General features: G+C 48.6%; 1 protein-coding gene across 1 annotated transcript in view; it reads left to right on the forward strand.

Annotated features, from left to right (window-relative positions):
• Positions 1–392: 392 nt before the first annotated feature.
• The window catches only part of ADIPOR1 (adiponectin receptor 1), a 31,056-nt gene continuing 8,010 nt past the window's right edge, over positions 393–23,438 (forward strand). Inside the window, 4 exon segments of the mRNA XM_038379585.2 lie at positions 393–540; positions 15,684–15,874; positions 17,221–17,343; positions 18,479–18,650. Coding sequence (XP_038235513.1) covers positions 15,689–15,874; positions 17,221–17,343; positions 18,479–18,650 — 481 coding nt within the window. The 5' untranslated portion in view covers positions 393–540; positions 15,684–15,688.

Here is a 23,438-nt window from a genome sequence, read left to right on the forward strand (position 1 = left end):
TAGAGACCCCTCAGGGAGCGCCGGGGAAGCCCCTTCGCCGCAGGGCTGCCCGGGGGGTTGGGCACAACAAGTCCCGCCTGGGAGGCCGAGCTCCCCTCGCGGGGCCGCCGCGCCCCCGGCCTAGGCGGGAGTCCCGGGGCCCAGCGCTCCCCCGCCCCCCGTCCCGCCCCCAGGAGAGCCGAAGGCGGCAGCCGGGCTGAGGGAATCGGCCCCCAGCGCCGCGAGAGGAGGGGCGGGGCTAGAGAGCAGCTCCCAGCACAGCGCAGGCGCCCGTCGGCTGGACGTTGCGGCAAGCAGGCGGCACCAACGGCCCGGTGACTCCTGCAGCCAATCGCACTAACCCAGGGGAGACCTGCGACCAATCAGGAGGAAGCCCCTGCCTTGACCGCTGCAGCCTTACGCCCACTCGTAGCGGAAGTGCTGGTGCCCCGAGTCACGTGGCGTGTAGGCTGAGCCGTGCTTCTTGCGGCGGAAGTGGCGTAACGCCGAGGGCTCCTTCCGGTGTTGCCGCCGCCGCCGCCGCCCGGGATGTAGGAGCCGGTGAGTGCGGGCGCTGGGGGGAGGGGCGCGGACCGGGCCGACGCGTCTCACGGTCCCGCTGCGGCTGTTGGCCCGGGGGCCGCCTCTCCGCGGTGCTGGAGGCCTCCTCGGGCCGCGCGTGACCTGCCCCCGCCGGGGTGACCCCTCGCCCCGCTTCCCCGAGCAGGGCCCGGCGAGCGGCGAGCGGCGGCTGGGTGCCCGGGTGCCCGGGGGTAGCGGCCCCTCGAGCCGGGGACGTGCTTATTGCTGCGGCCTGAGCGCGGAAGCAGGACAGTCCGAGGAGGCGCCGGGCGCTGGTGGGGGAGACCCGCTTGCGAGCCGCACGGGGGCCCGCGGGCCCGGCCACGTCAGCGGTGCTCCGGCTGCGCTGCTTCTGGGCTCGGCCCCCCGCTGCCCCGCGGGGACCCGCCGGGGCTGCTTCCGGTGTTGGGGGTCCGGGCTTGGGAACAGTCCGTGGAGCAACCAGAGGGTCTAAAGACTTCTTACATTCGAGCCGCATGTTTTTATTTCACTTACTGAAAGGCATCCGTGGCAGAGACACGGTGGGGGAAGTAATGTCTTTTATTGGGCCGACTTCTGCTGGTTGAGACACCAGCTTTTAAGCCACTTAGACCTACAAAACTTGTCTCGCTCGCTAACAGACCTTGGTCCAATAGAAGATATTACCTCAGTCACCTTGTCTCTCCAGTGTCCTGGGACTGACACAGTTACACTGCGTGGAAGGCATCTGTGTCCTGCAATGAAATGACAAAGAGAACATGCTGAGAAATGCAAAGCCAGCGCCCCTAAAGATGTGAGGCATCCCCCATCCAAATGGAGCCAATTTCCAGCAACCCAAAGAATGGGGATGGCCCCATGTCAGACCCTGAAAATAAAGGGAATGGCTTAAAAAGCATAAGAATGGCCATATTGGGTCAGACCAATGATCCAAACCAGTTACTGATACGTGAAAGGACCTTCCCTCTTATCCCACGACAGCTGACTTTGCTTAAGGGCCTGTGGTGAGGAACCTTGTCGAAGGTTTTCTGAAAGCCCAAGTGCACGACATCCACCTCGTATTGACTGGATACATGTCACCTCAGGACAGGTTGCAGAAGAAGTTTCTTAACACCTTAAATGACTGCTCCTTGGAGCAGCTAGTCCTGAAACCCATAAGAAGAGAAGCAATTCTTGGTTTAGTTCTAAGTGGAGCATAGGATCTGGTCCAAGAGATGAATATAGCTGTACCACTTTGTAATAGTGACCCTAATATAATTAAATTTAACATCCCTGTGGTGTGAAAAACACCACAGAAACACAACACTGTAGCATTTAATTTAAAAAAGGAGGACTTCACAAAAATGAGGAAGTTGAGTTAAACAGAAAATAAAAGGTACAGTAGAATCATAAAAAGAAAAGGAGTACTTGTGGCACCTCAGAGACTAACATTTTTTGAGAGTGTGTGGCACAAGCTGTCAGCATAGTCTGTGTGGTATGTAGATTGTAATGGATTTTTTACCTTCAGTCCTTTCGGTATGATGTCCATCTGTTTGCATTTGGAGAGGAAGATGATGTCTGTCTGTATCTGTACGAGTTTTTTCAAGAAGTTGACAGATTTCCACTCTATACGGCTAAATTCAGTGCCTTGCATAATGACAGGTTTCATAGTAGCAGCCGTGTTAGTCTGTATTCGCAAAAAGAAAAGGAGTGTACTTTTCTTTTTGCGAATACAGACTAACACGTCTGCTACTATGAAACCAGTAGAATCATAGAATATCAGGGTTGGAAGGGACCTCAGGAGGTCATCTAGTCCAGCCCCCTGCTCAAAGCAGGACCAATCCCCAATTTTTGTCCCAGATCCCTAAATAGGATTGAACTCACAATCCTGGTTTTAGCAGGCCAATGCCCAAACCACTGAGCTATCCCTCTCCCCCCCCCCCCCAGTGCCAAAAGTGACATCCCTGCAAGCTATATGGAAGCTTTTTAAAGACACTGTAATAGAGGCTCAACTTAAATGTGTACCCCAAATTTAAAAACCTAGTAAGAGAACCAAAAACATGCCACTGTGACTAAACAACAAAGTAAAAGAAGCAGAGAGAGGCAAAAAGGCATCCTTTAAAAAGAGGAAGCTAAATCCTAGTGAGAAAAATATAAGGAGCATATACTTTATATACATATAAAGGAGCACATACTTCTGGTAAATAAAATATAAAAATATAAATAGAAAGGTCAAAAAAGAATTTGAAGAACAGCTAGCTAAGGGCTTAAAAAGTAGTAGCAATTTTTTTTTAAGTACATCAGAAACAGGAAGTTTGCTAAACAACAAGTGAGGCTACTGGAAGATAAAGGAGCACTCGATGAGAAGGCCATTGCGGAGAAACTACATGAATGCTTTGCAACCTGAGCCATTCTTTTTAGGTGACAAATCTGAGGAACTGTCCCAGATTAAGATGTTATTAGAGGAGGTTTTGGAACCAATTGATAAACTAAACAGTAGTAAGTCACCAGGACCAGATGGGATTCAGTCTAGAGTTCTGAAGGAACTCAAATGTGAAATTGCAGAACTATTAACTGTAGTTTGTAACCTATCATTTAAATCAGCTATCCTCCAGTCATTTGATATAGAAGCTAATGTGACCCCAATTTTTATTAAGGGCTCCAGAGGTGATCCTGGCAATTATGGGTCAGTAAGCCTGACTTCAGTACTGGGCAAACTGGTTGAAACTATAGTAAAGAGCAGAATTGTCAGACACATAGATGAACATGATTTGTGGAGGAAGAGTCAACATGTTTTTTGTAAATGGTGAGGCATGATTTCCCTTCTACCAGAATTCTTTGAGGGGGTCAACAAGCATGTGGACAAGGGGGATCCAGTGGATACAGTGTACTTAGATTTTCAAAAAGCCTTTGACAAGGTCCCTCACCAAAGGCTCTTAAGCAAAGTAAGCTCTCATGGGATAAGAGGGAAGGTCCTCTCATGAATGGGTAACTGGTTAAAAGATAGGAAACAAAGGGGAAGAATAAATAGTCAGTTTTCAGAATGGAGAGGGGTAAATAGTAATGTCCCCCAGGGATCTGTTCTGGGATCAGTCCTATTCAACATATTCATAAATGATCTGGAAAAAGGGGTAAACAGGGAGGAGCAAAATTTGCTGCTGATACAAAACTACTCAAGATAGTTAAGTCCCAAGCAGACTGCACATCTCTACAAAAGGGTCTCACAAAACTGGGTAACTGGGCAACAAAATGGCAGATGAAATTCAATGCTGATGAATGCAAAGTAATGCATGTTGGAAAACATCATCCCAACTATACATATAAAATGATGGGGTCTAAATTAGCTGTTACCACTCAAAAGAAAGAGATCTTGGAGTCATTGTGGATAGTTCTCTGAAAACATCCACTCAATGTGCATCAACAGTCAAAAAAGCAAATGGAATGTTGGGAATCATTAAGAAAGGGATGGATAAGATAGAAAATATCATATCGCCTCTATATAAATCCATTGTATGCCTACATCTTAAATATTGCATGCAGATGTGGTTACCCATCTCAAAAAAGGTGTATTGGAAAAGGTTCAGAAAAGGGCAACAAATATTATTAGGTTTCAGAGTAGCAGCCGTGTTAGTCTGTATTCGCAAAAAGAAAAGGAGTACTTGTGGCACCTTAGAGACTAACAAATTTATTTGAGCATAAGCTTTCGTGAGCTACGGTCCGATGAAGTGAGCTGTACTCCTTTTCTTTTTGCAAAAATTATTAGGGGTATGGAACAGCTTCCATATGAGAAGAGGTTAATAAGACTGGGACTTTTCAGCTTGGAAAAGAAACAACTAGGGGAATATGATAGAAGTATATAAAATCATGACTTTTGTGTAGAGAATAAATAAGCAAGTGTTATTTACTACTTCTCATTACACAAGAACTAGGGGTCGCCCAATGAAATTAATAGGCAGCAGGTTTAAAACACACAGAAGGAACTATTTTTTTCACACCACACACAGTCAACCTGTGTGAACTTCTTGCCAGAAGATCTTGTGAAGGCCAAGACTATAACAGGGTTCAAAAAAGAACTAGATAAATTCATGGAGGATACGTCTATCAATGGCTATCAGCCAGGATGAGCAGGGATGGAGTCCCTAACTTCTGTTAGTCAGAAGCTGGAAATGGGTAACGGGATGGATCACTTGATGATTCTGCTCTGTTCATTCCCTGTGGGGCACCTGGTGTTGGCCACTGTCAGAAGACAGGATACTGGGCTAGATGGACCTTTGGTCTGACCCAGTATGGCCGTTCTTATGGTTCACTGTCTCACCTTTGTCCATATGATTGTTGAATCCCTCAAAGAATTCTAAGAGATTGGTGAGGCATGATTTCCCTTTACAAAAGCCATGTTGATTTTTCCTCAACAAATAGTGTTCCTCTATGTGCCTGGTAAATCTGTTCTTTCCTATAGTTTCAACCAATTTGCCTGGTATTGAAATAAGACTTACCAGCCTGTAATTGCCGGGATCACCTCTGGAGCCTTTTTCAAATATTGGCATCACTTTAGCTATCCTCTAGTCATCTGGTAAAGTAACTGATTTAAGTGATAGATTACACACCAGTTAGTAGGTCTGAAATTTCCTATTTGTTTTTCTTCAGAACTCTAGAATGAATACCGTCTGCTCCTGGTGATGTATTACTGTTTAACATATCTGTTTGTTCCCAAACCTCTTCTAATGACACCTCCATCTGGGAAAGCAGTCATCGAAAGGCCAGCTGAAATGCATGGCGATTGCAGCCAGGGCTGAGCATCTTATTGAACACATGCTGAACAGAGGATTGAACCTACCAGCCAGATAGTGCTGCAAGAAATGGGAGTGTGGTGGGAGGGGTCTTGGGGCTATACCCATGTGAGAATCCTAGCTCCATTGGCATCTCCATGTGTCTTCTATACTAGTCAGAAGCTGATATGAATCTGATAGGTTTGAAGCTCTGGCCCCTTCAGCTACTGTTTTGGAGTTAGCTTCACTCCTCTATTCCCCCGCCCATCACCATCTCTTTTGGGGATCTTTCTCCCTGACCATTAACTCCAGTGCTCCCTGCTGCTGCTAATAACTTTCCTAAGGGTATGTCTACGCTACGAAATTAGGTCGAATTTATAGAAGTCAGTTTTTAGAAATCATTTTTATATAGTCGACTGTGTGTGGCCCCATACAAAATGCTCTAAGTGTGTTAACTCGGCGGGGTGCTTCCACAGTACCGAGGCTAGCCTCAGCTTCTGGAGCGTTGCACTGTGGATAGCTATCCCACAGTCTCCGCCGCCTGTTGGAATTCTGGGTTGAGATCCCAATGCCTAATGGAGCAAAACATGGTCGCGGGTGGTTCTGGGTACATGTCGTCAGGCCCCTCCCTCCCTCCGTGAAAGCAACAGCAGACAATCATTTTGCGCCTTTTTTCCTGCGTTACCTCTGCAGACGCCATACCACGGCAAGCATGGAGCCTGTTCAGCTCACCGTCACCGTACGTCTCCTGGGTGCTGGCAGACACGGTACTGCATTGCTACACAGCAGCAGCAACCCATTGCCTTGTGGCAGCAAACTGTGCAATAGGCCTGATAACCATCATCATCTGTCCGAGTTGCTCCTGGCCACCTCGGTAAGGCCGGTCAGGAGCGCCTGGGCAGACATGGGCACAGGTACTGAAATAGGAGTGACTCGACCAGGTCATTCTCTTTAGTCCTGCCGGCAGCCCTATTGCACCATCTTCTGCCGGGCAGCCAGGAGATGTGAATGGTTAGCAGTCCTGTTGCACTGTCTGCTGCCAGCCAAAGATGTAAAAGATAGATGGAGTGTATCAAAACAAGAAATAGACCAGATTTGTTTTGTATTCATTTGCTCCTCCCTCCCTCCATGAAATCAACGGCTGACAGTCATTTCGGTGAGGTCTGTCAGGGGCACCTTGAAAGGTTTAATGGAGATTCAGTCCTGCCTGAAATACCGGAGGACGGATAGCTTAGTGGGTTGAGTATTGGGTTGAGCATTGGCATGCTAAACCCAGGGTTTTGAGTTCAATCCTTGAGGGGACCATTCTATGTGACAGTTATTTTTGTTTCTCCTTGATGTAAAGCCACCCACTTGGTTGATTTGAATTCCCTGTAAGCCATGTCGTCAGTCACCCCTCCCTCCATCAGAGCAACGGCAGATAATCATTCCACACCTTTTTTCTGTGCAGACGCCATACCACGGCAAGCATGGAGCCCGCTCAGATCACTTTGGCAATTAGGAGCACATTAAACACTATGCGCATTATCCAGTAGTATATGCAGCACCAGAACCTGGCAAAGCGAAACCGGGTGAGTAGGCGACGTCAGCATGGTAACGAGAGTGATGAGGACATGGACACAGACTTCTCTCAAAGCACGGGCCCTGGCAATGTGGGCATCCTGGTGCTAATGGGGCAGGTTCATGGAGTGGAACACCGATTCTGGGCCTGGGAAACAAGCACAGACTGATGGGACCGTATAGTGTTGCAGGTCTGGGATGATTTCCAGTGGCTGTGAAACAGCTACCGGTCAGTCAGGAATCAATTTGGAGTGGGCAAATCTACTGTGGGAGCTTCTGTGATGCAAGTAGCCAACGCAATCAAAGATCTGCTGATATCAAGGGTAGTGGCCCTGGGAAATGTGCAGGTCATAGTGATGGCTTTGCTGCAATGGGATTCCCTAACTGTTTTGGGGCCATAGACGGAACCCATATCCCTATCTTGGCACCGGAGCACCAAGCAGGTGAGTACATAAACCGCAAGGGGTACTTTTCAATGGTGCTGCAAGCACTGGTGGATCACAAGGGACATTTCACCAACATCAACATGGGATGGCGGGGAAAGAAACATGATGCTTGCATCTTCAGGAGCTCTGGTCTGTTTCAAAAGCTGCAGGAAGGGACTTTCTTCCCAGACCAGAAAATAACCGTTGGGGATGTTGAAATGCCTGTAGTTCCCCTTGGGGACCCAGCCTACCTCTTAATGCCATGGCTCATGAAGCCATACACAGGCAGCCTGGTCAGTAGTCAGGAGCTGTTCAACTATACGCTGAGCAAGTGTAGAATGGTGGTAGAATGTGCATTTGGATGTTTAAAAGCGCGCTGGCACAGTTTCCTGACTCTGTTATACCTCAGTGAAACCAATATTCCCATTAAGAAAAGGAGTACTTGTGGCACCTTAGAGACTAACAAATTTATTAGAGCATAAGCTTTCATGAGCTACAGCTCACTTCATCGGATGCCGAAAGCTTATGCTCTAATAAATTTGTTAGTCTCTAAGGTGCCACAAGTTCTCCTTTTCTTTTTGTGAATACAGACTAACACGGCTGCTACTCTGAAACCAATATTACCATTGTTATTACTGCTTGATGTGCGCTCCACAATATCTGTGAGAGTAAGGGGAGACCTTTATGATGGGGTGGGAGGTTGAGGCAAATTGCCTGGCCGCTGGTTATGTGCAGCCAGACACCAGGGTGGTTAGAAGAGCACAGGAGGGTGTGGTGCGCATCAGAGAAGCTTTGAAAACCTGTTTCATGACTGGCCAGGCTAGGGTGTGAAAGTTCTGTTTGTTTCTCCTTGATGAACCTCCCCCCCCCCCTTGGTTCACTCTACTTCCCTGTAAGCTAACCACCCTCCCCACTCCTTCGATCACCGCTTGCAGAGGCAATAAAGTCATTGTTCACATTCACGCTTTCTTTATTAATTCATCACACAAATAAGGGGATAACTGCCAAGGTAGTCCGGGAGGGATGGTGGAGGAGGGAAGCACCAGGTGGGGTGGTGGAGGAGGGAAGGACAAGGCCACACAGCACTTTAAAAGTTTAAAACTTATTGAATGCCAGCCTTCTGTTACTTGGGCAATCCTCTGGGGTGGAGTGACTGGGTGGCTGGAGGCCCCCCCACCGCATTCTTGGGCGTCTGGGTGAGGAGGCTATGGAACTTGGGGAGGAGGGCGGTTGGTTACACAGGGGCTGTAGCGGTGGTCTGTGCTCCAGCTGCCTTTCCTGCAGCTCAACCATACGCTGGAGGATATTAGTTTGATCCTCCAGCATCCTCAGCATTGAATCCTGCCTCCTCTCATCAAGCTGCCGCCACCTATCATGTTCAGCCCGCCATTTACTCTCTTCAGCCCGGCACCTCTCCTCCCGGTCATTTTGTGCTTTCCTGCACACATTCGTCTGTGCTCTGTCTGTGTGGGAGGACAGCATGAAGTCAGAGAACATTTCATTGCGAGTGTGTTTTTTTTTTCGCCTTCTAATCTTCGCTAGCCTCTGGGAAGGAGAAGATCCTGTGATCCTTGAAACAGATGCAGCTGGTGGAGAGAAAAAAAGGGACAGCGGTATTTAAGAAATTTTATAGAACAATGGGTGCGCTCTTTCATGGTAAACCTTGCTGTTAACACTACATACATAGCACATGCGCTTTCGTTACAAGGTCGCATTTTGCCTCCCCCCACCGCGTGGCTAACCGCTCCCCGTGGCTAACAGCGGGAACGTTTCTGTTCAGCCACAGGCAAACAGCCCAGCAGGAACGGGCACCTCTGAATGTCCCCTTAAGAAAAGCACCCTATTTCAACCAGGTGAGCATGAATGATATCACTCTCCTGACGATAACAGAGAGAGATATAGAACGGATGTTATTTGAACGCCAGCAAACATACACTGTAATGCTTTGTTCTGCAATGATTCCAGACTACGTGCTGCTGGCCTGGCATGGTAAAGTGTCCTACCATGGTGGACGGAATAAGGCTGCCCTTCCCAAAATCTTTTGCAAAGGCTTTGGGAGTACATCCAGGAGAGCTTTATGGAGATGTCCCTGGAGGATTTCCGCTCCATCCCCAGACAGGTTAACTGACTTTTCCAGTAGCTGTACTGGCCGTGAATGCCAGGGCAAATTAATCATTAAACATGCTTGCTTTAAACCATGTATACTATTTAAAAGGTACGCTGACCAGAGGTCCCTTCTTCACCTGGCAGGTCCGGAGGCAGCCTTGGATGGGTTCCGGGGGGGTACTGGCTCCAGGTCCAGGGTGAGAAACAGTTCCTGGCTGTTGGGAAAACTGGTTTCTCTGCTTGCTTGCTGTGAGCTGTCTACAACCTCATCATCATCATCATCTTCCTCATTTCCCCAAACCTGCTTCCGTGTTGCCTCCCTCTCCATTGAAGCCGTCAAAGTACAGGGTTGGGGCAGTGGTGGCTGAACCCCCTAAAATGGCACGTAGCTCATCATAAAAGCGGCATGTTTGGGGCTCTGACCCGGAGCAGCCATTTGCCTCTCTGTTTTTCTGGTAGGCTTGCCTCAGCTCCTTAAGTTTCACGCGGCACTGCTTTGGGTCCCTGTTATGGCCTCTGTCCTTCATGCCGTGGGAGATTTTGACAAATGTTTTGGCATTTCGAAAACTGGAACAGAGTTCTGATATCACGGATTCCTCTCCCCATACAGTGATCAGATCCCATACCTCCAGTTCGATCCATGCTGGAGCTCTCTTGCAATTCTGGGATTCCATTGTGGTCACCTCTGCAGATGAGCTCTGCACTCACCTGCAGCTTGCCACGCTGGCCAAACAGGAAATGAAATTCAAATGTTCGCAGGCCTTTTCCTGTCTACCTGGCCAGTGCATCTGAGTTGAGAGTGCTGTCCAGAGTGGTCACAATGGAGCACTCTGGAATAGACGGTATTGGCCTCCGGGAGCTAATTGCGTCCACATTCAACTCAGCAAGACTGATTTCAGCGCTAATCCCCTTTTTGGGGGTGGAGTAAATCGGTTTTAAGAGCCCTTTAAGTCAAAAAAAGGGCTTTGTCATGTGGATGGATGCAGGCTTAAATCGATTTAATGCTGCTAAATTCAACCTCAACTCCTAGTGTAGACCAGGGCTTAGTAGCAGCAGTATACTGAAATTCACCCAACTCTTGACATTTCATTGCTGTGGGCAGAGCTCTGACTAGTAGCATTGATTAGTCTTGTCACTTTCACTCTGCCGCTGCTTGTCAAGTGAAGGGTACCAGAGAGGTGCTAGAGCCGTCTGTGTGCAGGCTCAGGAGTGCAATGCCACATCCTTACATTCTTTGTATTTAGAAAGATGTTTTATTTTCCCCCCTCACAACCATAAAGACTAAAAACTTATTTTGCAAATTCTATAGGATTGATAGTTAAGCCCTTGCACTCACACGGAAGTGTTCCCACTCCTCACTGGGGAGGAGGCGGCAAGAGCATCTTTCAAGGCCTGAATGTACCTGATGGGGACCCTGACCCTGCAAGCGTGAATCCTGCAAACAAGGATGCTCAATGGAGTTCTGGCAAGTCCCATTAAGTCTGCCTTTGCGTGGTCTTGGCCCCTGACTCCTAAGGAGTGAGAACGGACCCAGTCCAGCAGCTAACTGTGTTGTACAGGGAAAGAAGAGCTCATTCAGGTACTCCAGGGTGTAGGAATAGCAGAGTTGGTTATTTTTTCTTAATTTACTCTTTTCTCCACTTACATTATTGGGCAGTGTCAGCTGTTTGTGCATAAGGAGGCAAGATATTAGAGTTCGAATGGCCTCCCAGACTTTGCTGAGAGAGCATTTCTGTAATACTCATTGCTGTATTTATGCGTAGTCTGGTGGTCTCCTTTGGACTCATAACTCTAACCCGAGGCACCAAGGCCCTTCAGAGAGTTGCCCAAATCTCAGATCTGTGTATTGGTTGGGGATAGAGCAGAGCTGGCTGGCTTCTTGTGCTTGAAACAGTTCCTAATGGTTTGACTCTTTGCTTGGACATTAGAAAAGCCATGTGTATTCATAGAAACCAGGGTATTCCAGGGTCCAGGAGAGGATTGTGCCCAAAGCAAAGAAAAGGTTTCTGGAGAGAAGAACAAACAGTCTTTGTGTGCTCACTCTGCCCAACTGATGGGCTGCAAAACTGTCAGGGATGCCTATAGGCCCAAGCACAAAACATACTTGCTCAATTCCTGTCATGATGGAAAACTTAACATCTTGTTCACCCATAAAGAGATGCCTTGTCCTGGCTGAGTAGAATTAATGCATAAGCCAGCTCTGCACATGACAGCCTATGGACTCAGATCCCTGGACTGGTGTCTCCTTTTGTTTTGGGCTCTGATTCATTGGCTGTTTTGTGCTGAATAAGATCTGGAACCTTTTGTGAAACATGCGACTATCATGCAGCTGGGTTAGGATACTGGGGCTTGTGCATTGCATTCAAGGGTGCTAAAAGAGTTGGCGGATGTGACTGGCTCTTATCTTTGAAAACTCATGGCGATCGAGGGAGGTCCCGGACGACTGGAAAAAAGGCTAATGTAATGCCCTTCTTTTAAAAAAAAGGAAGGAGGATCCGGGGGACTACAGGCCAGTCAGCCTCACCTCAGTCCCTGGAAAAATCATGGAGCAGATCCTCAAGGAATCAATTCTGAAACACTTAGAGGAGAGGAAAGTGATCAGGAACAGTCAGCATGAATTCACCAAGGGCAAGTCATGCCTGACTAATCTAATTGACTTCCATGACGAGATAATTGGCTCTGTGAATGAGGGGAAAGCAGTGGACATGTTTTCCTTGACTTGAACAAAGCTTTTGATATAGTCTCCCACAGTATTCTTGCTAGCACGTTAAAGAAGTATGGGCTGGATGAATGGACTATGTGATGATCTAGCCAGCTTTCTATCCGTTTTAATCAACGGGTAGTCACTATCAATGGCTCCATGTCTAGTTGGCAGGCAGTATCAAATGGAGTGCCCCAGGGGTCGGTCCTGGGGCCAGTTTTGTTCCATATCTTCATTAATGATCTGGAGGATGGTGTGGATTGCACCCTCAGCAAGTTTGCAGATGACAGTAAACTGGGAGGTGTGGTAGATACGCTGGAGGGTAGGGTTAGGATACAGAGGGCCCTAGACAAATTAGAGGATTGGGCCAAAAGAAATCTGATGAGGTTCAACAAGGACACGTGCACAATCCTGCACTTAGGATGGAAGAATCCCATGCACCGCTACAGACTAGGCACCGAGTGGCTAGGCAGCAGTTCTTCAGAAAAGGACCTAGGCGTTGCAGTGGACAAGAAGTTGGATATGAGTCAACAGTGTGCCCTTGTTGCCAAGAAAGCTAATGGCATTTTGGGCTGTATAAGTAGGAGCATTTCCATCAGATCGAGGGACGTGATCGTTCCCCTCTATTTGGCATTGGTGAGGCCTCATCTGGAGTACTCTGTCCGGATTTGGGCCCCACAGCACAAGAAGAATATGGAAAATTGGAAAGCGTCCATCGGAGGGCAACAAAAATGATCAGTGGGCTGGAGCACAAGACTTATGAGGAGAGGGTGAAGGAACTGGGATTGTTTAGTCTGCAGAAGAGAGGAGTGACAGGGGATTTGATCGCTGCTTTCAACTATCTGAAAGGGGGTTCCAAAGAATCATAGAATATTGTCCCTGATCTGAACTGCTCAGAACGTAAGACCTGCCCCCATGGACTTCAGCGAGTGCAGGACCAACACTAAGGCCATGACTACACATACAGAGCACTCCCATCGGCATAAAAGAACCACCTCTGCAAGTGACAGAAGCTCTCCTGTCAACGTAGTGCTGTGCACACTGGCACTTATGTCAGTGCAACTTATGTTGCTCAGGTGGGTGGAAAATTCACAGCCCTGAGCGATGTAAGTTTTGCCGACCTTCGCAGTATCGTAGACATAGCCTAAGATAACTAAGATGGATTTCTAACAGAGGGATGCTTTGCATAAGCTACAGGTGGTGGCATGATATTTGTAGGCTTCCTGAAGATGTATTTTTCCCTGGGTTTGGAAGAGAGGGCGAATGCTTGTCACCCTGGGGTAAGAAAGTAGCATGGGGGTCAGATGCCAACGGTGTGATCAGGGTGGCTCTCATGAGTGAGGGCTGAACAGCATAGATAGCTGTCAGGCCAGCATCCCCTGTGTCTACATCCTGAGCTACACCAGCGTGAGCCCCTGAGCAATCCTGCTTCTTGGTCTTCTCCTGAGTGGAAACGGGCAGCCATGCCAAACCATGCTGGTTTTGTCATGGGACGTGATCTTGGCTAGTAAATAGAATGAGGCTGAAATCCTCATCCCTTCTGTCCACACAATGTTACTTAGCACTTCTCTAGTCATGTTCACAGGCAAAGCGCTATACAAACACTGCTACTCAAACGTATCATGAATTGGGCATATTAGTATCACCTGTGTCCTGTGGAGGGGGAAACTAAGGTTCCAAGAGACTGAGACTTGGTGGAAGCCAGCAAGGGAGCCTGTGGCAGAGCTGGGATCCTGGTGGCTCTGGTCTCCTGCGTTAACTGCTAGACCATGGGGTTTGGTCCACCTCTCTGGAGAGAGTCTCTCCGCATGGCTTATAATGATAAACATATTTTCTTAAGCAGTGTTTGGTGAACATTTCCCTTCTCACCTAACATCTCTGCCTTCTGATTTTCCATTGCCCATTTAAAGGGCACCCCCAAGTCCTCTCCTCTCTTCAGACTGTGGGGTTCCACTTGGATGGTTTGTGGCAGATTCCCGTGAAAACTCTGCTTTTGCCTAATCCTGTGTTTAGAAATTCCAGTCCAGCGTGGCAGTATCCCGCAAACCAAAGTTGCTGCCCTGGTAGGCCCACCCTCTCATGACACTGTTGATACAGCACAGAAGGTTGTGGCTGCCATCTTGGGTTTGCTTCCTCTGGGAGCTGAGATTCCCTGAGCTTCTTTTAAAGCTTGGCTTTCTGCTACCAAGGCAGACTGGAATGGAGACAAAAGGGCCTGAAGCCAGGGAGAAGGGATTCCAAATTGGGGGTGATGGGTTGCTGCCCCCCAGGGTGCCATCTCATGTACTGGGGTACCACTGAGCCCACTGGTTACACTAGTCTCGATTCCTTTACACTGCACTGCTGAGCCAGGCCATCAAGCCTCCTCCAGCACACACACATAGATAGGGCCACACCCAGCTGCAGAAAGACATGGACACTGAGATCAGCTCTGTGTGGGAAGACTCAATTCAGGAATTGCCCAGCACTCACGTGCATGCCCCCTCTGGAGTGTAAGCCCAGAATTGTATTGTCTTGCGCTGCACAGAAATCTGTACAGTGTAAACTCAGGAAATCTGCCCCCTTCCTCAGTGTGGAGGAAGATATGCACAGCTTTTTGCCCCCCTAGTTATGAATTCCACAAACTGGTTTCAGAATAAACAAAAGTAAGCTTATTTACTACACAAGATAGATTTTAAGTAATTATAAGGGATAGCAAACAGATCAAAGCAGACTACCTTAGTAAATAAACAAAAATGCAAACTGATTTTAACGCACTAGATAGGTAGGATATAAATGAGCAAATTCTCACCCTGAGCGATAAACAGGCTGGCAGATTCTTAAGGCACAAGTTGCCTTGGCTTTCATACACAGGCTAAAGATCCTTCTAGCCTGGGACCATCACTTCCCACAGTTCAGTCCTTGCCCCTCAGGTGTTTCCAGATGTGTTGTTGCAGGGAGAGTGTGGTACCCTCATGATGTCACTATCCTGCTTTTATATCTTCTTCCCACTTGCTGGAAAGCTCTTTTACTGTGACCTGGGTCAAATATTGTGTAGTACTCTCTGAGAGTTTTCTGTTGTACACAGTTCCTGGGGTAATCCTTGTGCTTGTGTGCATTTCCTCAATAAACCATTAGCCGTTGTTTGGCTTTTTTACTCTTGTACCTGAAAAACTGCTTGTGGGTATTTTCAACCTCACAATGTGTTTCAGTAACACATACTTAGCCAAACTTCATAACTTCACATATGACGATAACACATACAATCCAACAAGATGTTAATGTCTAGCAGATCAAGGCTTTTAGAATGATACTTCACAAGTCATACTTCGTACAAAACCTATCCTAATTACGTGACAGTGGTGAATATTGGGGTGTCAGGGTGTCACAGTGGGGTTGGGATTTTCCAGTTCTCATGAACTCTGAATGGGCCCATGCCCAGAGTACAGCTGCACCTTGCATGTACCAGGGCTGCTGCTGTGGGCACTGAGCTGAGGCTCTTGTAGGTGCTCTCATCGGTGTTGGCCAAGACAATAAGTTGCAAAGCGTTGGGTCACTTGGTGTGGCGGATTTGGGTTGGAATGGAAGGAGGCAGGCCTGCAATGTCACTTGTCTTGTTTTTATTCTTAGTGTGAATGTTTAAGGACACAGAAGCTCAAGACCTTTTGTGTGTTGACCAGATGTCGTCCCGCAAAGGATCAGCAACCAGCCAAGGAAATGGACTTTCCAACAGCAGCCGAGAAGGAGACGATTTGGAGCTGGCAGAACTGGGGCCACTGCTAGAGGAGAAGGGAGACCAGGGAGCTGCCAGTTCAGCCAGTGTAAGCCACAATTGAACAGAGTGCTCCCAGGCAGGGCAGTTGCTGGGATCTGCAAACCAAACCCATTCGGTGCCATTTCTTCCTATAAATTGCTTCCAGTCAGTCCTGTTGAATGTACCTTGTACACCCCAGAGTTAGACAGATATACTCCTAGTTATTTAGGCTCTCAACGCTGTCCTTGCAGATTAACCCAGAAATCTGCCTGTCATCCCATTAGCAGCATGATACACGGAAGAGTGGGGCTTTGGGCTCCCTACAATAGACCCTGACCCTTGTCATCCTTTTACACCAGTACACAGTGGGGGTGGAAATGGACTGAATCTGAATGAGCGGCAAAGAGTCCTGTGGCACCTTAGAGACTAACAGACATATTGGAGCGTAAGCTTTCGTGGGTGAATACCCACTTTGCCAGATCTGGCGAAGTGGGTATTAACCCACGAAAGCTTACGCTCCAATACGTCAGTTAGCCTATAAGGTGCCACAGGACTCTTTGCTGCTTCATCTTTACTCTATAAGGTGCCGCAGGACTCTTTGCCACTTTTACAGATCCAGACTAACACGGCTACCCCTCTGATATTTGAATCTGAATGGTGAGGTTTTTCACCCATTCTGTGGTGTTCAGAGTGATGATGTGTCAGAAAATCTGTCCTGGAAATCTTATTCCATTACATAGAAAGTAATCTGATGTAAGCAAACAACCCCTCTCACCCCAGCATGCTCCTGTTTTCGGGGGCGGAGGGAGTAGGGTGAACTGGGCTCAGCCAGTCTTCAACAAACAAATAGCGTCAGCCAAGGAACTCCCTCTGCACACCTGCTGACAGTACTGCCTACAGGTGCACTACAGGAGTTCTAAGGAGCATTCTTATTGGCTCACCTGCTTTTGTGGCCCTTACGCTTAGGGGTCATCTTCTGATACCTATTAGTAATAGATAGAGGCATGCAGCGAAAAGGGGCGGCTTCTGTCCTTTAATGCTTCTGCTTCAGCTGGTTCCTGGCCTATTTCCTGAGCTTACTTCCCTGGCCAGAGCAGAGTGGCCATTTCAGGCTGCACCCTGGACTGTAAAGAAGGAAAATCCTCCACTCTAATCCTTGTTCTAAGCGAGACTGAATCTGGGATTAGCCCTTCTGTGTGCAGTTTGACAGTACCATGATGCATAAGCAATGGTAACTGTGGAGGCTTCCATCTCTTCCCCTCTCAGAAGGGCTGTAGCACCTGTACATTCTAAGGGTTCACACCCCTCTTGGTGGGAATATACTTGCTGTTTTCTAAGTTTCCCCACATCTTGATGGTCCAGTCTCTCTGGTGGGTTGTGGCTTGTGACAAATTACAGCATCTCTCCCTTTAGACCAAGGAGCAGCCATGCACAGCACCGGAGGAAGAAGAGGAGGAGGAGGAGGTGGTTCGTGTGCTGACTCTACCTCTGCAGGCTCATCACGCTATGGAAAAGATGGAGGAATTTGTGTATAAGGTATTGTCAGTTTGTGACAATCCTGAATGCTGGCCAATGGAGGCCAGCTGCCAAGGCTCTGGTCCACTGACCTCTTCTGTGACTGAGTCTGAGGCATTGTGCTGGGTCTGCATTGGGGTTAATCTTCCTTGTTAGGAGGATACCATGAATGTGGATGACTAAATCCAGTGCACTGGGGTTCCCCCTAGAATGGGCAGGGGGCCTGAGCCAAGAGCTTAACAAATTTTCAACTGCAAGGCCAAGAATGTGGGAAGTGAACAGCAGGACCTGTGAAATGCTGTTTCTCCTTCCTGCCCTTGCTGTCGGTGCTCCTGAGAAGCCCCCTACACCCAGCACTGACCCCAGGTGCAGTTTAGAGAATGCCAAGGACCTGACAGGTGGAATAATCTGGGTGTATCTAGTGCATGTGGCAGTGAGGGCCATCAGTGTCTGGCAGGGGCAAGTGTGGTGCATACCCCTGTCCTAACCTAGCTCGGCAGGGCACCTCGGACCCGTCCTGGGGTCTGAAGCACTGGCTGCTACCTGTCCAGTATTGCTGTCGTGTGTGCCTTGGGGACTAAGCAGAAGCTCCTGCACTCACTCTCACATCTGTGGAGCCCTGGGAGAGAAGGGCTAGTGCCGAGATCGCTGGGGTTGGGATGAAAATGTGGTCCCAGGGCGCTCCTGTATGAACCCCATTGGGGTTTTTGTCACAATGTCCCGTAAGAGCTGTCATGTCGCTGGCCGTGGCTCAGCTGACAGTGTTGCCTGTTAAGGTGATGAAGGGCCAAATTCTGAGGGTGCTGGTCTCCAGCAGTCCCAGGGTATCAAGTGTGGGGAAGGCCCCGCACTCTGCAGGATTTGGCCCTATGTGTGCATCCTGGGGGTGTTTGCAAAGCATTTAATTTTGCAGCAACAGAACTTGCTCTTGAGTTACTATGTCCTCTGAGGAGAGAAGGCTGGCCCAGTTCAGTACTTACCTCACAGAAGAGACTGGCTGGTTCTGTGTGGTTTTCAGCTTGACTTTCACAGTGATGGGCACCATGGAAACAACAGCTAGCAGTCCCAGGGGATAGGAGTAGCTCTGAAGCGGCTGCCATGCCTGGCCGGGGGCTGCCAGTCAGAGTAATTGGCTGCGGGGATTGGTGTGTTGCAGGTGTGGGAAGGGCGCTGGAGGGTGATTCCCTACGATGTGCTCCCGGACTGGCTGAAGGATAACGATTACCTCCTGCATGGACACAGACCCCCTATGCCATCCTTCAGAGCCTGCTTCAAGAGCATCTTCCGAATACACACCGAAACAGGCAACATCTGGACTCACTTACTAGGTGACTGAGGGGGAGCTCTAGCCTTGGGGCTGATGCGTATAGCTGTGGCACCATAAGCATGCCCTGCCCGGGACAGAGACCTCACAAGGCAAGGGTCCGGCCTCAGAGGGCTCATAGGCTGACTATAGTGCATGCCTTTTACCAGGGAAAAGTTTCACTCAGCATCATCTGTCACATAAACAGTCAGGGGAGGGAGATGTCCTGTTCTCCCCCCATCCTCCTTCTCTCTCTTTAGTGGGCAGGAAGAAGGGGAGAATTTCTCCCCAGCGAGGGGATGGAGGGAGTTTGGTATGGGCCTGTCATTGCTGCATCCTCAATCAGAGGGGCAGAGGCATCCCCTGGGAGTTATTTTGTCTTCCCCAAAGGGCTGGATACACTGCCAGGGCAGCAAACCTGTCTGTTTGGGAGCTCGGGACTCTCTTGGGGCCCCAGTGCTGCCTCCAAATCATTCCACTGGCCAGGGCCTGGGTCACTCTTGGGTTCCCATGGCTTGTTGTGCAAGATCCTCCGCTGGGCTGGGGTGGTAGCCATCTGAGCCCTGTGTGGGACTTGTGTAGATCCTTGAAGGACCTGCCGCCATACTAGTGGGAGTCCTGCGCTGGACTCTAGTAGCCATGGTCTCACCATGTGCACTGAGGGAGCGTGGAACTGGCAGAGCGATAACCCATCAGACTCCTAGGAGATGGACACAGGGATTCCATGGGGCACTGGTGAGGATTAACCCCTGTGAACAGACATGTCTGTGTACAGAGTCTGACCAGAACTGGGACTGGCTGGGCTCGGGGAAGGTGGGCGCTGCTTACATTGAGAATGGTGAAGAATGTCTGTCTCCCCCAATGGGAGAATGGGAGCTGTTTGGTACTGAGCCATCCATGCTCCCTAGAGCCTCCCTCCTGCATCTCACTCTGTGCCGTGTGAGCAGTCAAGTGCCCCATTCAGATGTACTTCTCCGTCACTAGGGAGCGCCTTTGCCTCACCTGGCACAGAACACACCCTGCCAGGGTCAAGGCTTGTCCCGTCAGGGTGTGCAGCCAGCTTCCTCTTTGTCTGGCCAGGGATCCCGGCTTGGCGTCAGTGCTAAGCACCAGACAAGTAGCTGGATTCATTTTAAGGATTATGTTGCTGTCATTGCAGCCAGGGTGCACTTGACCTTTGGGTGAGGGCTGTGTGTGGGGAGAACAGGCCACTCCCTTACCCCAGCGTCACAAGGCACAGAGGGATCTGACCCCCTAAGCCAACTGAGACTGTCCATGCTCTCCTAGAACCCGTTATGGTGGGCACCAGCTTATTGTCTGGCAGCTGGCACAACAGCGATCTGTCAGTTCTCAGCTGTGCTCATCCGGTGTCCTCGGAGCTGGACTGGCTCGAGGAGGAGGTGCCATCAAGTAAATGTAACCGCCAGGCAGGTGATAGCTCCCGGAAAGGTCCTGGCCAGCACAACTGCCATTGACCGCCTCATAGTGTCCCTGTCAGTGCTGCTGGGCAGCATGGCTCAGCCTCCATTTCAGCAAAGTGAGGGGAGCGCACAGCGAGTGATGTCTGTGTAACAGGTTCGGTCACCTCCTTGGGACTGCCACCTGATGTGCCGAGACTGCCTCTGAGCCTGTTTTCCCTGCCAGCTTGGGACTTCAGTGCCCTGTCTTGTTGGAGCCAGACACACTAGCCTGCTGCAAACGCAGATCCAGGTCAGAACCATGTTCCCCAAAAGCTGCAGACTTAACTGAAAACAGATTAAGAAGTTCTCCTGTCTCTAGCACCCAGATTCCCAATGGGATCCAAACCCCAAATAAATCTCTCTTACTCTGTTTAAAGCTTATACAGGGTAAACTCCTAAATTTTCCACCCTCTATAACACTGATAGAGATGCACAGCTGTTTGCTCCCCCAGGTATTAGTCGCTAACTCTGGGTTCAGTAATAAGCAAAAAGTGATTTTATTAAGTATAAAAGTAGGATTTAAGTGGTTCCAAGTAATAACAGACAGAACAAAGTAAGTTACCAAGCAAAATAAAACAAAAACATGCAAGTCTAAGTCTAATACTTTAAGAAACCGATTACAGATAAATCTCACCCTCAGAGATATTTTCATAAGTTTCTTTCACAGACTGGATTCCTTTCTAGTCTTGGCCCAATCCTTTTCCCGGTACAGTCCTTATTCTGGCTCAGGGGGTAGCTAGGGGATTTCTCATGACTGCAGCTTCCTTAGTTCTGTTCCACCCCCTTATATAGCTTTGGCACAAGGTGGGAATCTTTTGGCTCTCTGGGTCCCCACCCCTCCTTCTAAATGGAAAAGCCCCAGGTTTTAGATGGGTTCCATTACCAGGTGACATGGTTCCATGTCCTGTGAGGCCCCAAGCCTTCATTCTTCCTGGCCTGATTCACAGGAAGGCTAGCAAGTAAACAGAGCCATTTACAACCAATTGTCCTAATGGAGACATCAAGATTCCAAACCACCATTAATGGCCCACACTTTGCATAATTGCAATAGGACCTCAGTTTTATTTCATATTTTCAGATACAAGAATGATACAAGAAAAGGAGTACTTGTGACACCTTAGAGACTAACACAAATTTATTTGAGCATAAGCTTTTGTGAGCTACATCTCACTTCATCGGATGCATTCAGTGGAAAATACAGTGGGGAGATTTATATACACAGAGAACATGAAACAATGGGTGTTAACATACATGCTGTAAGGAGAGTGATCACTTAAGATGAGCTATTACGGGGGGGGGGGGGGGGGCGGGGAGAAAACTTTTTGTAGTGATAATCAAGGTGGGCCATTTCCAGCAATTGACAAGAACGTCTGAGGAACAGTGGAGGGTTGGGGGGGGGGGAGAATAACATGGGGAAATAATTTACTTTGTGTAATGACCCATCCTCTCCCAGTCTTTATTCAAGCCTAAGTTAATTGTATCCAGTTTGCAATTAATTTCCATTCAGCAGTTTCTCATTGGAGTCTTTTTTTGACATTCTTTTGTTGAAGAATAGCCACTCTTGGATCTGTAATTGAGTGACCAAAGAGTTGAAGTGTTCTCCAACTGGTTTTGAATGTTATAATTCTTGATGTATGATTTCTGTCCATTTATTTTTTTACATAGAGACTGTCCAGTTTGACCAATGTACATGGCAAAGGGGCATTGCTGGCACATGATGGCATATATCACATTGGTAGATGCGCAGGTGAATGAGCCTCTGATAGTGTGGCTGATGTGATTAGGCCCTATGATGGTGTCCCCTGAGTAGATATGTGGACAGAGTTGGCAATGGGCTTTGTTGCAAGGATAGGTTTCTGGATTAGTGGTTCTGTTGTGTGGTGTGTGGTTGCTGGTGAGTATTTGCTTCAGACTGGGGGGCTCTCTGTAAGCAAGGACTGGCCTGTCTCCCAAGATCTGTGAGAGTGATGGATCATCCTTCAGAACAGGTTGTAGATCCTTGATGATGCGTTGGAGAGGTTTTAGTTGGGGGCTGAAGGTGATGGCTAGTGGCGTTCTGTTATTTTCTTTGTTGGGCCTGTCCTGTAGTAGGTGACTTCTGGGTACTCTTCTGGCTCTGTCAATCTGTTTCTTCACTTCAGCAGGTGGGTATTGTAGTTGTAAGAATGCTTGATAAAGATCTTGTAGGTGTTCGTCTCTGTCTGAGGGGTTGGAGCAAATGCGGTTGTATCATAGAGCTTGGCTGTAGACAATGGATTGTGTGGTATGATCTGGGTGAAAGCTGGAGACATGTAGGTAGGAATAGCAGTCAGTAGGTTTCTGGTATGGGTGGTCTTTATAAAAAGAAAAGGAGGACTTGTGGCACCTTAGAGACTAACAAATTTATTTGAGCATAAGCTTTCGTGAGCTACAGCTCACTTCATCGGATCAACTGTAGCTCACGAAAGGTTATGCTCAAATAAATTTGTTAGTCTCTAAGGTGCCACAAGTACTCCTTTTCTTTTTGCGAATACAGACTAACACGGCTGCTACTCTGAAACCTGTCAAGAATTATACATTTATATAAATAGGATGACCACACTCAGTAGTTTATAAGCTTTGTAATGATACCTTACAAGAGACCTTTTGCATGAAGCATATTCCAGTTACATTATAGTCACATTCATTAGCATATTTTCATAAAATCATATGGAGTACAACGTCACAGTCTGCTCTCCCAGATGGACAGTATGAGGGTCAGAGCCTTTCCAGGGGACCCCAGGCAGAGGCAGTTCTTGCTCGTGGCCTTTGGGTGAAGGTGCAGCTCAGTGTACCCAGGATTGCTAATGATGGTCAGATTCGCAGTTCCTCCAGCAGGGAGGGAAGTATGTCACAGATGCAGGGAACTAGCTTACAACAGCAACATTCCTGGTAGGGCAACCAGCGCTGAGGGCCAGGTGCAGACTGAAGCCATGTTAAAGCAATTCCAAGTCAGACCACTCACCTGGCCAGGCTAACACATCACATGTCATCCACCTTATAGCTCTGCAGGCAGTGGTCCCTCTTGGCTCCAGATGTTTGAGGCAAAAATGAGCTCTTCCATCAAGTCCCAGAGGTAGTAGGCATGTGCCTTCCAAGTTGGCCGAGCCTTGCTGCCCATGAGGACTGGATCATTTGTGCTTTTATCTCCAAGTGGGGGGCCCCATCCTCCAGTACAGGTCTTGGGAGCCATTTGGCAGTGCTACAGAATGCTCTTCAAGGCCTTCCAGAAGGTCCAGGCAGGGAAAGGCTGCATGTGTGAGCCCGTCCTGTCGGGAGCAGCTGGGATAATGTGTCCTCAGCGTGGTCTGGAACTGATGTTCTGGACTGGTGTC

This window comes from Dermochelys coriacea, chromosome 21 (genome assembly GCF_009764565.3).
Source record: "Dermochelys coriacea isolate rDerCor1 chromosome 21, rDerCor1.pri.v4, whole genome shotgun sequence".
NCBI classification, from domain to species: Eukaryota; Metazoa; Chordata; order Testudines; family Dermochelyidae; genus Dermochelys; species Dermochelys coriacea.